Below are 13,461 nucleotides of genomic sequence, written 5' to 3' on the forward strand. Positions count from 1 at the left end.
AAAAATAAGCTTGACATATAACATTTGCAACATTAGGTGGGAAAAGTGGGTGAAAGGATTTATAAGTGCCGAAAATGTGTTGAAAGTGGAAAAAAAATTGCAGAAAAGACATTGAAATTTGATGGAGACGTAAGAGAAAAGTGATGAAAATAGGTTAAAATATGGCAGGTTTGGTGTAGTTACAGAAAAAACTGTAAAAATAAGCTAAAATGGGCTCAAATTGTTCAAAAAATATTCTTAGTTTCTTGTAGGCATCTGTCGACCCCTTCCCTGTGTCTCACAATGCCAAATGAGGTCCTGACCCCAATGTTGAGAACCCCTGCTATAAGTTATAAATTGAATAAAACCGCCCTGCTGAATATTGAGCATGCAAAAAGAAAAACGTTGTTTTCTATGTACTCAAAGAACTTGTTACTGTTCTAAACTAAGCATAGATTGCACATTTTATTATTGTTTTCAGTATTAGGGAGGAATTGTCACAATTTTTTTTAACCTTTTTTTTCAATAAAGGTTACTTTTTTTCTTTCTTTTTTTACCCCTTTTGTTGCCTGAACTATTTTTTTTCATCAAAAGGGTGTGCAACAGAAAAAAGTTTGAGTGGTCGTTAGTTTTTACTAATAATGCTATTTACAAATAGGAGAAACAAGCAAAACACAAACAATAGTCGAGTATAGTTCAGGGTTTATGAGTTTAGCGTATTAATCTGAAGAAAATGGTTTGTTTTAATCAGATTCTTTTTAACAACTAAAGCAGGGGCAAATTACAAAACTAACTGAACGTTTAAAACCATTTTTTGCGTCTGTGAATGAGTAAATGCAGCGTATTATTGGACTAGAGCCATGTCTTCTGTCGGCAGCCTCAGTCTGAGAGGAAATGTCACAAAAAGCTGTGTTTAATAACGAGTGGAGTCTGGCTCTGGAGTGATTTTCTGCATCAAGAGCACATTTAGTGTTGACAATTGGACTGGCTGTCTTAGTGGTTTAAACCAGAGTCGTGCTGTGTCCTTAGATAACCTGAGACTTCACTCAACTAACTAACCCTGAGTGTTCAATGACGTGCAGATTATTGTATCATTACAGAGAAAACAAAATACACTGGTTTCAAAACAACTTGGCCTAAAAAAGCTTTGCTCTCCAAACTGCAGACTCGAGAACTTCTATCTGCAGTTTTAGGAAATAATACTACCACAATAAATTGACTTCCTAATAATAAGGCTGACATTTGTCTTTATTAAAGAAAACTCTTGAAGGAAACAAAAGACTTTGTTGCACCCATGCTGCCACTTTGCCCTCCACCTAGTTTTACATTCTTAAGAGCTGACGTGACTCTTTTTCCAGTAAATCCTGGCAGTGTTAGTGAAGCCTATAGGTAACGGCACGCTTATGCGCCACATTCCTAGACGCTAAATCAGAGACGTGAATCGGCAGTCTCAGATGTACGCTGCTCAAGTCCATGTCCCCCCCCCCCTTTTATTTGCTCAGACAGGCTGCGCAGAGCTGCAGATCTTATCTTCATGTGTTCTTATCTACAGTGTTTGTCTGAATGCAGAGCTCTGTTTCATCTGTTCTCACCTCATTTTCCTGTAGGAAACATTTGAAATTACATATGTCTTGATGGCTTTCACGGAAATGAAAAAATTAATAGTCAAGGTAAATGCTGAAAAAATCTGTTTAGTGCTTTTTTAAAGCATTTTGATACACAATAAGCTTGTAAGAAAAAAAAATTGTATGTTATGGGAGGTCAGGAAAGTAAGTTCTATCTGGAGTGGAGGCCTTTTTTAAAAAAAAATGATCATTCATCAACACTGGTTCAAGACTAAACTGACACTGGCTGCTGAATTCATCTGTTTTTGTTATTTTGTCCCCTGTATAAGGTGTGGGAAATGTACGTACAGTACATTTGGCTTCATAGTTTTGTATACGGTTCTTCTTTTTACTTTTATCTGGGTAACAGTGGGTTTTAAGATGTTCCAGTGTGGGGTGGGTCTTTGTTTCAATGTTTTTCTGAAAACTTATTTGATATATTGAACACGAGAAAAACATTGATTCTGTGATATATTGCAATACTTTACCGTGCAAAATGTCCAAAACGTTTTTTTAAATGAAACATTTCATTGCGCTAACATTTGCATAACGCATAAACGCCCCGTCACAAGGTGTCAGTGAATCACATCAGAACTTGTTAAACTACATCACTCCTCAATGCATTTTAGCTGGAAGTTGTTACTGGTTCTTGAATTACAGTTAGTTACCATTTACTTGTTCTCGCAAGTTTAAAAAAATGTAATAAATTGTATTTCTCATTATTTTTTACTTGTGAAAGGTAAATTTGTGTTATTGATATTGTGATACATGTATATCGAAATGTATATTGTATTGTTTATTATCGGGATATATCGTTTTGTGACATGTCAATCGTGAATCGTATTGTATCGTCAGATTCATGGTAATGCACACCCCTATTAGAAACCTAATAGTGAGGTAAATGTTGAAAAATATATATAGTGCTTATTTTTTGATATTTGGATACACCATAATGGTGTAACAAAAAATCGATTCGGTGATAGGTCGCGATTTTTAACCACACAATTATCGCATTGATTCAAAAAAATTGCACATTTTTTCTCCTCAATGCATTTTAGCTTGGAAGTTGATTGCACTTTATTTTCATAAAACATACTGGACACTTTTATAGATGTATGTGGTTACTTGTTTTTTTAAATAGAAAGAATTTAAGAACTTATCAGAATCTGTTGTAGAAGCAAAAGTTCAACTTTTTTGGTAAATATAATTTGACAGTTTGATAAACATACCACTTGTTTATGATATTTGTACTTAAATTACTGTTTAAATAAATTGTATTTCATACCATTTTGTACTTGTAAAGGTGAAATTTGTAATTCATGATATTGCGATTTATAATATTTTTTAGTATCGTGATATATCGTATCGTCAGATGTATGGCAATGCACACCCCTACTACACAACACTTAATTGTCTCCTCTACATGCCTTTTGATTCGTACAAGTGCACAAACGAATTTCTCAGTTTAGCCTTGAGCTGTTCTTTTTATTCAACCGTTATTATGATGTTACTGGTTTGTTGATCACCGTTGTCACAACAGTCACATAGAGTGAAACACTCCCTCTTTGTGACTTTAAGGACTCATGTAGACGTGCCTTTCTCTTCTGATCTAGACCTTTCTACAAAGTGATACACTTCAGCAGGAATGTGGCTTTAAGGAAACAAGTGCTGTTGACTTTATAGTGTTTGTGTTTTTAGGACAAAGGCATTGTTCACCAAAGAAGTGCAGTTAGCTTCCCCCTCAGTCACGTATAGATTGATTCATCTCAGTTTTATATTTTATTGGAAGAAAATGATGTTTTCATAACTTTTTAAAAAAAAATATTTCTTTTTCTTTTATATTTAGTTATGGTCTAACCTGTTTGTTTGACTATAACTCTGGACATACCGGAGTATGACTTTTTCATCTGCTCCTGATGTACATATTTATTTTTTTTTTTATCACTCTACTCATTTCTTTCTTCCAGTCCAACTGCTGTCATTCATCTCCTCGATCAGTGGTTGCTCATCTTCTGTTTGTGGGTTTCACACTTTTTTGTAAAATGTGTTTTTTCCTCTGTTTTTTCATCATTCTGCCTCTTTTTTGAATTTTAGTGTTTCATAAACTTATTAAATTTAGAAATTTGAGCAGCGTCCATTATGCTTTCATTATTTAGACAAGCTCTAATTAAGTTGGAATGCGTTATTGGTACATTCTGAAAGCTGCACATTACTGTTTTTGTAGAATGTGTAATTTTACTATTACACCCATTTTAGAGAATTACTTTGGTAGTGAATGAGTATTTCTACAATGCGTTATGATGGAATGTTTATAATGGGGGGGAGAGAGTGTCAGGCGTTGAACATTTTGTGTAACTTGTTTGTAACACATAGACCCCACCTCTGCCCTTCTATAAACAGAAGTCATAATTTGTTGTCCTTTTTCCACATCCTTTGCCTTAAATTAGACGTGTGGCCTCTTTTGCAGCTGTGACCACATGAGCGTAACTCACTCAGTTTTCACATCAGCAAAGCTTTCTTGAGTCTCCCCTTCACCAAGTTTGTGTTCATTTGTAATAAGTTGTTGCTTAAATCTTGGGAGAGGTGGTGGTTTCTATTTATTCTTGCTATAAAAAAAAAACAGAGATTAGTGCTGCTACCCAAGGCTGGACTGGGATAAAAGTTCAGCCCTGGCATTTTCTGTCCAGGTTCGCCCACTACATTATCAGCGACACCATTTAGAAGCTGTTATTAAGTCAGCGATACGCCACATGTGGCTCTTTATGTCTTAATTTTAATTACCGGTATTATTCCCCCAGAAAACCTTAAAAGGGGGAAACTTTTTGACCCCTTTTTTTTACCTATTTCCTTTGGCCATTTTGCAACTTTCTTTGTCCCATTTTTGCCCCTTTCAAAAAGTTCTGACACTTTTTTCATACTTGGACTACCTTTTGCCAAGAAATATCCCTTTTTTCTTATTTGTAGTGCATTTTTGCAAGTTTATTTTGACAATTTTTTCCTTTCTTAAAAAAATGTCAACGCTTTTCATCCAAATAAGCTAACTTTTGCCCAATAAATACCACTCGTTTCCTTTTTTCCACATTTTTGCCTATTGTTTGCCTCATTTTGCCCTTTAAAGCTACGTTTTGCCATGGCATAGCACCTGGTTCCTCTTTATATGTCCATTTTTTGGCCACTCTTGACAGTTTTTGGCCCATTTTAGTCATTTTCACTTTTTTCTTGCCATGTTTTATTTTTTATTTTTTGCCACTTTAGGACCATTTTTGGCCACCTGTTACCATGACTGCTCGTCAAAAAAAAAAAAAAAAACGTAGCAGACCGGACTGGCCCACTTCGGGTCGATGCCCGTTTATGTCAGACGGTGACACCACCCCTGGTGCTTCCTAATCTTTAACTTTGCATTTGAAGCTGTGGTTCTTGTCCTATCTCTACTTTTAGTTGAAACATATGGTTTTCTTGTGAATGTGTTCCTTAAGAAGTGATGCCAGAAAACTCCAAAGTATTTGGATTTGATGCTAATGTCAGGAAACCTGGGGTAGAACAACAGATGACAAAGAACAATGTGATGGGTAACTCCAGACCACAAAAGAACATCAATAATAACAAAGAAATCTAAAACGACAGGAAAAATACACAAAAAGACAACATAAATACCCAAAATTAACCAAAAAAAACAACTATATGCAACAAAACAACATATACATTTTTGAAACGAAGACAAAAATATACAGAATGACTCCATTTTTTTTCCCCCTCATAAATATAGACAAGAAGACTCCAAAAATAAACTATATAATGACAACAACAAAAAAACCACTGCCAAGCTTTGTCAGATATTAATCATATCCTAATTTTGGTACCGTGATTATTCACACTTTAAACACTCCCCATTCCATTGTTAACCATACATTAGGCCCAAATGTATCGACACCCCATTTTTGTAATTGTTTTTTGTTGAGAAATTGTGATGAAGTGCGCATTCCAGATCAGATATGGAGGAAACCCATTTGGGAAATGGAAGAACCGTTACGGAATTACACACAAAAAAACAACAAAAAATAACAAACTTATACAAAATGAAAATAAAAATCTACAAAATTAACCAAAAAAAAACTGACAAGACAACTAAAAACACACAAAATGACAGAAAAGTTCACAAGAGGACCACAAAAATATTTAAAATGTCAATAAAATATTAAAAATACTCAAAGTTTCTCCATAAAACACAGAAGACAACTACAAAATCTACAGAAAAGTAAATCAAAACACCGACACACAACAAAAATAACTTGGAAAAACAAACAAAACAACAACACACATCAACCCTTTGTTGTTTCCTACATTCATGCTCAGTAGGTTTGGGTGGTATACTGCATACTGCGGGGTCATAAAAATGGAAACGGTATCAGTTTCAATACCGTAATTAAAAAAAGAAATGCAATGCACTTATATCGGAGATAAGGATTAGATATTAAATAGAATTTATTCCATGTCCAGGAGCACTTACTGTATGTGTTGAATGGGTTGTCGTTACGTGACGTCTCTGCTGAACCAACTGGATTACATTCAAATCAATGTAAATGACGCGACCTTAAGTTATCGCCCCTCAAGCGACGTGACTTATGTGATTTGAGCGACTAAGTAAAGTGCGACCTAGTCACTCAAACTTGAAAAATTTGAACTTTTCAAGCGACTTCAAGCAACAAATTAATCATTCTTCACAGTCTGTAGAGCCGAGGCAGCAGCCCCTCCCTCCTACTACAGTGAGACGGCTGCAGCGGAGGCTTCCTCAACTTACCGGGGCAAAATTAAAGCGGTTAACTCCTTAAATAAGTACATTCTGAGTGAACTCATCCTTTAGTAACTTCGTAAGTTGATCATTTAAACTGTAAAAGCGGCGCTGTAAACGCACGGTTGGGGTGAGCAGGAAAAGAAGTGATCTGATCTCTCTCTCTCTGTCACTCGGCTCTGTTCACACACACACACACACACACACACACACACACACACACACACACACACACACACACACACACACAGTCGTGTGATCAAAATTTGGATAACGCCCAAGCCTAATGCTCAGATTGGTTATTATTTTAAATGCTGACATAATAATGTGGCCCCTTGCCTATCTCTGCACTAGAACCAATAAACGTGTTAGGGGGTGGGTCATCACCCAACCAACTCCTGATGTCGTGATGTCCTGATTTCTGTTTAAAATAACTTAAAAGAATGAATAAGACAGAGGAGTGGTTTGTTTATTTTAAAAGTGTGAACACCACAGTAGCTGTAGACGTCTAAGTAGTAACCTGATCCCAGACACAGCAGCTCGTGGGTGATTGTAGTCTGGCCGTCACACTGAATGCTACCATTACACACTCAACTGGCGCGGCTTGTTTCAGGAATAGTCGTAGCCTGCAGGTGCTCCCCACTTTGCTGGTAGTTTCTGCATTCCTCATTCTGAACACTTTGTCCCATTATAGTCGCCATTAATGCCCCCCATCTGCCTTCTGACTGAGCTCAGCTTTTCAGTCCATCAGGAGCAGGATTTTGTCAATAGTAAGAATGAGAATTAGAATATGGTTCTGTATCATAGACCAGTGCACGGTTCTCAAACTACCCCTTTTCTCTTATTTCTGAATCCAAGTACCCCCTTTGTCCCACTCAGGGATGGAGCTACACCAGGGCTAGGGTGCGCTATAGCCCCGTCAAGAATTTGTGTTGCCCCAGTTATGCTCCTTAAGCATTTCATTTAATATTTTAAAATATTTTTATTATTAATTTATTGAGTTCAAAAACATCAAAAAGTTCCAGAGGAGCCGTTCTGTTCCAATCAAATCCCAGCACGTACCCCATTCAATGAGGCCCATTGATTAACATATACTACTGTGTCTGTCTGTGTGTGCGTGTGTGTGATAGGGGATGGTAGGGACGGAATAGTCTTTTTTGCGCATTATTTTAGGGTTCACTAGCAGTCCAATGCAATGGATAATTAAGAAAAAAAGAGTTCCCGTAGAAAATGAAGACTTAAAACCCGTCTCCCAGGGAGCCTCTACAAACTTTTACCAATTTCTGCCACGCTACCTACCTGTCACCTCCACTTCATGTGAGCACAGTTTTTCCTGCATGCGGCACGTTAAAACATACCTGAGAAATCAAAAGACAAACCCTTGACTCAGCAATCTTGCATGCCTGTACAAACACGCAGAAACAACAACAAACACATCATTCTCCTATAAAACAACTAGGCTGTGTTAGTTCTTCTCTGACGTTTTGCATTTTAGATTTATTTTCTGATTATTGGCAGGCGAAAGAGTGGCTGTCAGGTGTTGAATCGGTGATTTTTGCTCATTATTTTTTTTGTTGCCATTGCCTTGTGGTCACTTGTATTATGCTTAACTAATTTGTTAAATATTCTTTGACCGAATTCAGTTAAAACTACATTTAAATCTAGCATTCTGTTTGCACAACTTATTTTATTGAATGAAAAGGAGAAACTCCTTATAAAAGTAACAGTATTTATTTTAATTCTCAGCACCCCCACATATCAATCCTGCACCCCCTTAGCACTGGGAGAGAAAAAATCTGGTCTGCCTGGTCCCACGACAATATTTTGGTTAGAAAATATAGACCAAATTAATCTAATGAACAGGTGATAACACACATTTTAAAGACTGTCATTTTGTAAATAAGCGGAAACAATCAGTATTTAGTAGGGGTGTAACGATACACAAAAATCACGGTTCGATACGTACCTCGGTTTTGAGGTCATGATTAGGTACAGCACAGTTCTTGCACGTAGTCCCTGGTTTAGACCTTACATTTTTGGCCTGAAAAATGTACTTATCCACATTGTCTGCAGTAAGTGCAGATCTGATGGTAGTTACAAATGCAAAACATAAATTTGCTTGTTCATTCAAAACTTTAGTAAACCAACAATGTATTTAACATTATACAGAATATGAAAATAAAAAAATTTAAAAAAAAAAATACTACACTGTTGTAAAGTGCTGCCTGGTAATAATAATATTCTCAAACAAAAAATACATAAAATATTATAAAAATAAGCTCCTCACAGCTTGTTAACAGCTTTTATCCGCTACTATAAAGACTCTGATGGCAGTTGTTACAGCTTTAGCCAGATCTGAATTACTAGGCAGAGGCTGCTTGAATGCCAAAGTCAGCTGCGTTTGCACTAAGGACGTTTTCTTTCTTGTCGCAGTGATATTCGCACTCGGGTGGTGCCGTTTTAAGTAAGTTAGCAGGTTCGTCGTGTTCCCGGAAACATACTCGATCTCAGCTGAACAATGTCGGCACACTGCCCTGGTTTTATCCTCTTGTCTTTCTCTGTTGGAGTATTTCACCCGAAAGCCGAAGTGTTCCCAAGCAGGAGACTTTAGCGACAGGGGAGGGTCCTCCAGCTCTGGTTTCTCGCTAGCGTTAGCCATGACTTGTGGGCTTGCACATGTAGCTACAGGCAGAAGTAAACACACGCAACTTCCGTTCCGTTCCAGGAACTCACCCATGCACAACCCTGTACCCGAACCGAACGTCCTGTACCGAAGCGGTTCAATACAAATACATGTACTGTTACACCCTTAGTATTTAGTGCAGTGGTTCTCAACCTTTTTTGGGTCACACCCCATTTTGATATCAAGAATTGCTGACGACCCCAAACACAGTTTTTTTTTTTTTTCTTGAATTAGTTTTTGAACATGTTTGAGCTCAGATGTTTTTGTTTTGTTTTTTTTACTGAATTTTAGTTGAACTAAATTTATATTTCATAAAATGAGTATAGAAATACAGTTGTTTAAGATTGTGTGTTGTTTTATTTAAAAAGAAGAAAAGAACATTAATTTTTCAGACATTTCTGGCGACCCCACATGGGGCCCAGACTCCAAGGTGGAAAAACACTTATTTAGAGCCTCCTGAATAGATTTTTTTCTATAGTTAGTATCATTTCCGGTCATCTCACGCCTGGGGTGGGACCAAGACTGGCACTTTATTTGTTAATTTTCCATCACGTACCCCTATTTGTGAAACATTGTCCTAGACTGATTTACCCTGAGGGAAAATCAAGATCATTTTAGGATTGCACCTTTTGACCCGAAGGTCAGCCATATGTTTTGTGGTCTGGCTACAAGTTTCCAACAAAGTAGTTTTCCAGTTTTGCTCTAAACAACTGGATCTAATTAAGGGTCTTGAAACGGTTTTCAAAATGGTTCATGAATGCATCCTCTGATTGAAAGGCTCTCCCTTTTCAAAAGACAAACACTACCTTATCTACACCTGAAACATCCACTGATCACATTCCAGACCAAGCAGTTCCCAGGAATATTGTTTTCCCCGTACTCTACGTAGTTGAGTTTGAGAGGAAAAACAGTGCAGATCTATCCAGCCTCACATTTGGAACGTGTTGTTTGCTTTGTGATCAATGGTTTTTTTTATGAGCTTCTTTGAGTTATTTAGCACAGTTCAGTGTTTTTTCTTTGGAATTTAAATCTCAAACCATGTGTGTCCCTGTGGCTCTGTTATTCTCTGTTTATTTATGTTTCTATCGTTGTTTGGAAAGAATGTCTGCATTTATCAGAGGTTTGTAAATCTTAAAGGACAGTTACGCTGTACATTTTTTTTAGGTCATTATTTTCTGTTGAAGAAATATATTTCCTAATTTGCTTCCGACTTGTGGTGGTAAAAGTTGCCCTCTAACGCAGGGGTTCTCAACCTTGGGGTCAGGACCCCATTTTGAGTTGCAAGACACTGACAGGTGGTCACCAGAAGCTTTCAAGAAACTAAGAATATTTTTTGAACAATTTGAGTCCATTTTTGCCATATTTAAACCTATTTTTATCACTTTTTCTTGCCATATTTTGCTCCTTTTAATGCATTTTTGCTACATTACTCCCATTTCTGCCACTTTTTTGTCAAAGTTCAATGCCTTTTCTGCAATTTTTTTTCACTTTGAAGACATTTTTGACACTTATAAACCCTTTCCACTACCTAATGTTGCATTTGTTGACCTATTATTGTTACTTTTAACCTCTTTTCACCATATTTATATATATTTATTTTTTGCCAATTTAAACACATTCGCGATTTGTGATGCCCATTGTTTGCCAGTTTAAACTAATTGTTCCTACTTTTTAAATTACTTTGCCCTAACCCCCTCCCTCCCATTTCTGCCACTTTTAAGCCATTATTGACAAAATCGCTTTTCACCACCTTTTCCACCATTTTTGTTCGCTTTTAACTCATTTTCTTTCTGATTAAGACAATGGTTTACATCTTTAAGATGACTATATACAAATAATAAAAACTTCCTGTATAACAGTGGATATTATTCAGATTAATAAATAAATGTGGTTATCACAGATTCATAGAACAATGGACCATCATTTTGTTGACTTTATGGATGGGCCCCAAAAATCTCTCCCCTTTATTCCCACTTATAGATGACCCTGTCTCCACATACTGTTCTTCAATGTTCATGTCTGTGTTCAACCACCTTTAGGTACAGTGGGGGTCCCCGGTCTCTAGAACCTTTATTTTGGAGGTCGCTGAACCTTATTCATCTTTAACGAACCATGAGATGAATAAGGTTAAACTAAAAATGGTCGGACGTATAAGCAATTTGTTAATAAAATAAGACAATGTGCAGTGGTGAGTGTAATGCAGTCTTGGGATCTCTTCAATATCACCCACATTCTTTGGTATTTGCGTGTTTAACTGATTTTCAAGGCTTTTCGAGACGCTCACCACATCACCTTGAAGGGGCTTTGCTAGCTATCCAAACCATATGTTAGTTTATGTTCATTACCCATGACTGTTTCTCTCCCCTGAAGGTGCTCTGTGTGCTGTGAGCATCTGACTAACTGGTACTATGAGAAGAATGGGAAGCTGTACTGCCGCAAACACTACTGGGAGAAGTTCGGAGAGCTCTGTCACGGCTGCTCTCTGCTCATGACTGGACCTGCAATGGTAAGTTAGCTTCGACTCAGTCTTTTACTACGTATCCCTCAATAGCAGAAGTTAGAATGGACCACAAAAACTTTACAATTCCAATTTCAATGTAAAATATAGTTTAACTTCTAACTAAAAACACTTCTACCAAGTGGAGTAATGGATACTATGTAGTGCAATGATCAAACATCAGTGAAGCTAAAGATTCATCATGGGAAATCTAAGAAGTAGAGGTCGACCGATATATCGGTCGACCGATATATGAACTTTTTTCAAGATCGTCTATCGGCTAAAAAAAAAGAAAAATTCTTTTGCAACAACACATCATCAATAGGGTAAAACTAACTTTTTTTTGGCCATCACCAGCCCTCCCTAAGGAAGGGTAAGAAACACTTTATTATAGGGAGGATATAAAAAGAGAGGGCAGTGTTACACCTACGTGAGGGGGAAGGGAACAGGCAGGAGAGACTTTTTGTTTTACTTGATTGTGTACGGGTATATTTAAAGTTCAATAAATGTAAGAGTTTTATTGGTGTATTTAATTAAATTTCTAATATATACATTTATATCATATGAGTGTTTCAATTGTTTTTACTAATCAATGTGCTTTAAAAAAAAGTATATCGGCTTCCAAAATTGGCTTTAGATATCGGCCATCGGCTGATTTTAAAAAATCGGTAGCGGCATCGGCCTTTGAAAATTCCATATTGGTTGACCTCTACTAAGAAGCATTTTGATGGTTCCTCTTTTGCCTAAAGAATTAATCTATTGTTTGGGTTTCCATTACAAATTTTCGCAAAATAAAAGCCATATTTCTAAATGTCGACAAAGTATAACTGTGCTGCCTTTGAACGTATTTCCATTGAAGGCTGTTTTGGGCAGGAGCCTCGCAACTCCCGTGAAATCTTATCCTGTGAGACTTTGTTGCAGGAAGATCAATGTTCAGAACCTCCGTAAAACACTCCATATTCCTTTTTTGTTTCACGTCTAATGATTTTTTAAATATAATGCTCTTCTGTCTACACGTACTGCACCATGTTTACTTGGAGAGAAGTTGTCATGTGACCAGGTACGTCACATCCTGTGACCTGTATTTGCGGAAAAGGTGTTTCCATAGCGCTTTTGCGACACATTTCAATATCGAAATGTCTGAAATACCTCCTCATGAAAACGTAAAAACTTTTTTGCGATATTTGAGTGTTTTTTTTTTTAAAATTCGGGTGTTTTTATTTCCAGTTTTTATTGCGCTATTTAGATTTTGCGCATTTCTAACAGTAATGGAAACGCAGCTATTGTCTCATTAAAAATATCCACACCATGCAGGTTCTTACTGCTTTCTGCTGCAACCCGAAATTCTCTTCTTTTGTTTTTGACTTAAGTCAAATATATCTATAGTGACCGTTTGATTTCAGCTCCTACTTGAGGGATTTAGGCTCTTAGCCTCAGTCTTACTCTGATCACAAAGAGAACAATTGCCAACATTTCCCCCAATGAGATCTGCAACTTTTATCACAGTTGGGGCCACAAACATTGGATTGTCTGATCCGAGGGACAAATTATCAATATTCATGTCAGCATTTAGCATAATGTCTAATTTTTGTGTGGTTTTTTTTTGTATTTTTGTGCGTTTTTGGAGTCACTTCTTAGATTTCTGTTGTATTGTTTGCTATTTGCACTCATTCTGTGTTATTTTGCTGTATTTGTCTGTGTCATGAGTCATTTGGTGAATTTTTGTTGTAATTTTGTGTGGTTTTGTTGTAATTTTGTATGTTTGTTTCTAATTTTGTATGCTTTTGGAGTCAGTTTATAGATTTCTGTTGATATTTTGTTTAAATCTGTTGTCCTTTTTGTGTATTAAGCTGTAATTTGTGTGTTTCTTTTTCTTCTTTTGAACATTTTGAGTCATTTTGTGCGTTTA

The 13,461-nt window shown here is 36.7% G+C and overlaps 1 protein-coding gene across 1 annotated transcript in view; it reads left to right on the forward strand.

Annotated features, from left to right (window-relative positions):
• limk2 (LIM domain kinase 2) overlaps nt 1–13,461 on the forward strand; it is a 43,141-nt gene that overhangs the window by 5,080 nt on the left and 24,600 nt on the right. Inside the window, exon 3 of the mRNA XM_028457792.1 lies at nt 11,426–11,561. Coding sequence (XP_028313593.1) covers nt 11,426–11,561 — 136 coding nt within the window. The remainder of the gene's footprint in view (nt 1–11,425; nt 11,562–13,461) is intronic.

The sequence above is a fragment of the Gouania willdenowi genome, chromosome 9 (assembly GCF_900634775.1).
Source record: "Gouania willdenowi chromosome 9, fGouWil2.1, whole genome shotgun sequence".
NCBI lineage: Eukaryota > Metazoa > Chordata > Actinopteri > Blenniiformes > Gobiesocidae > Gouania > Gouania willdenowi.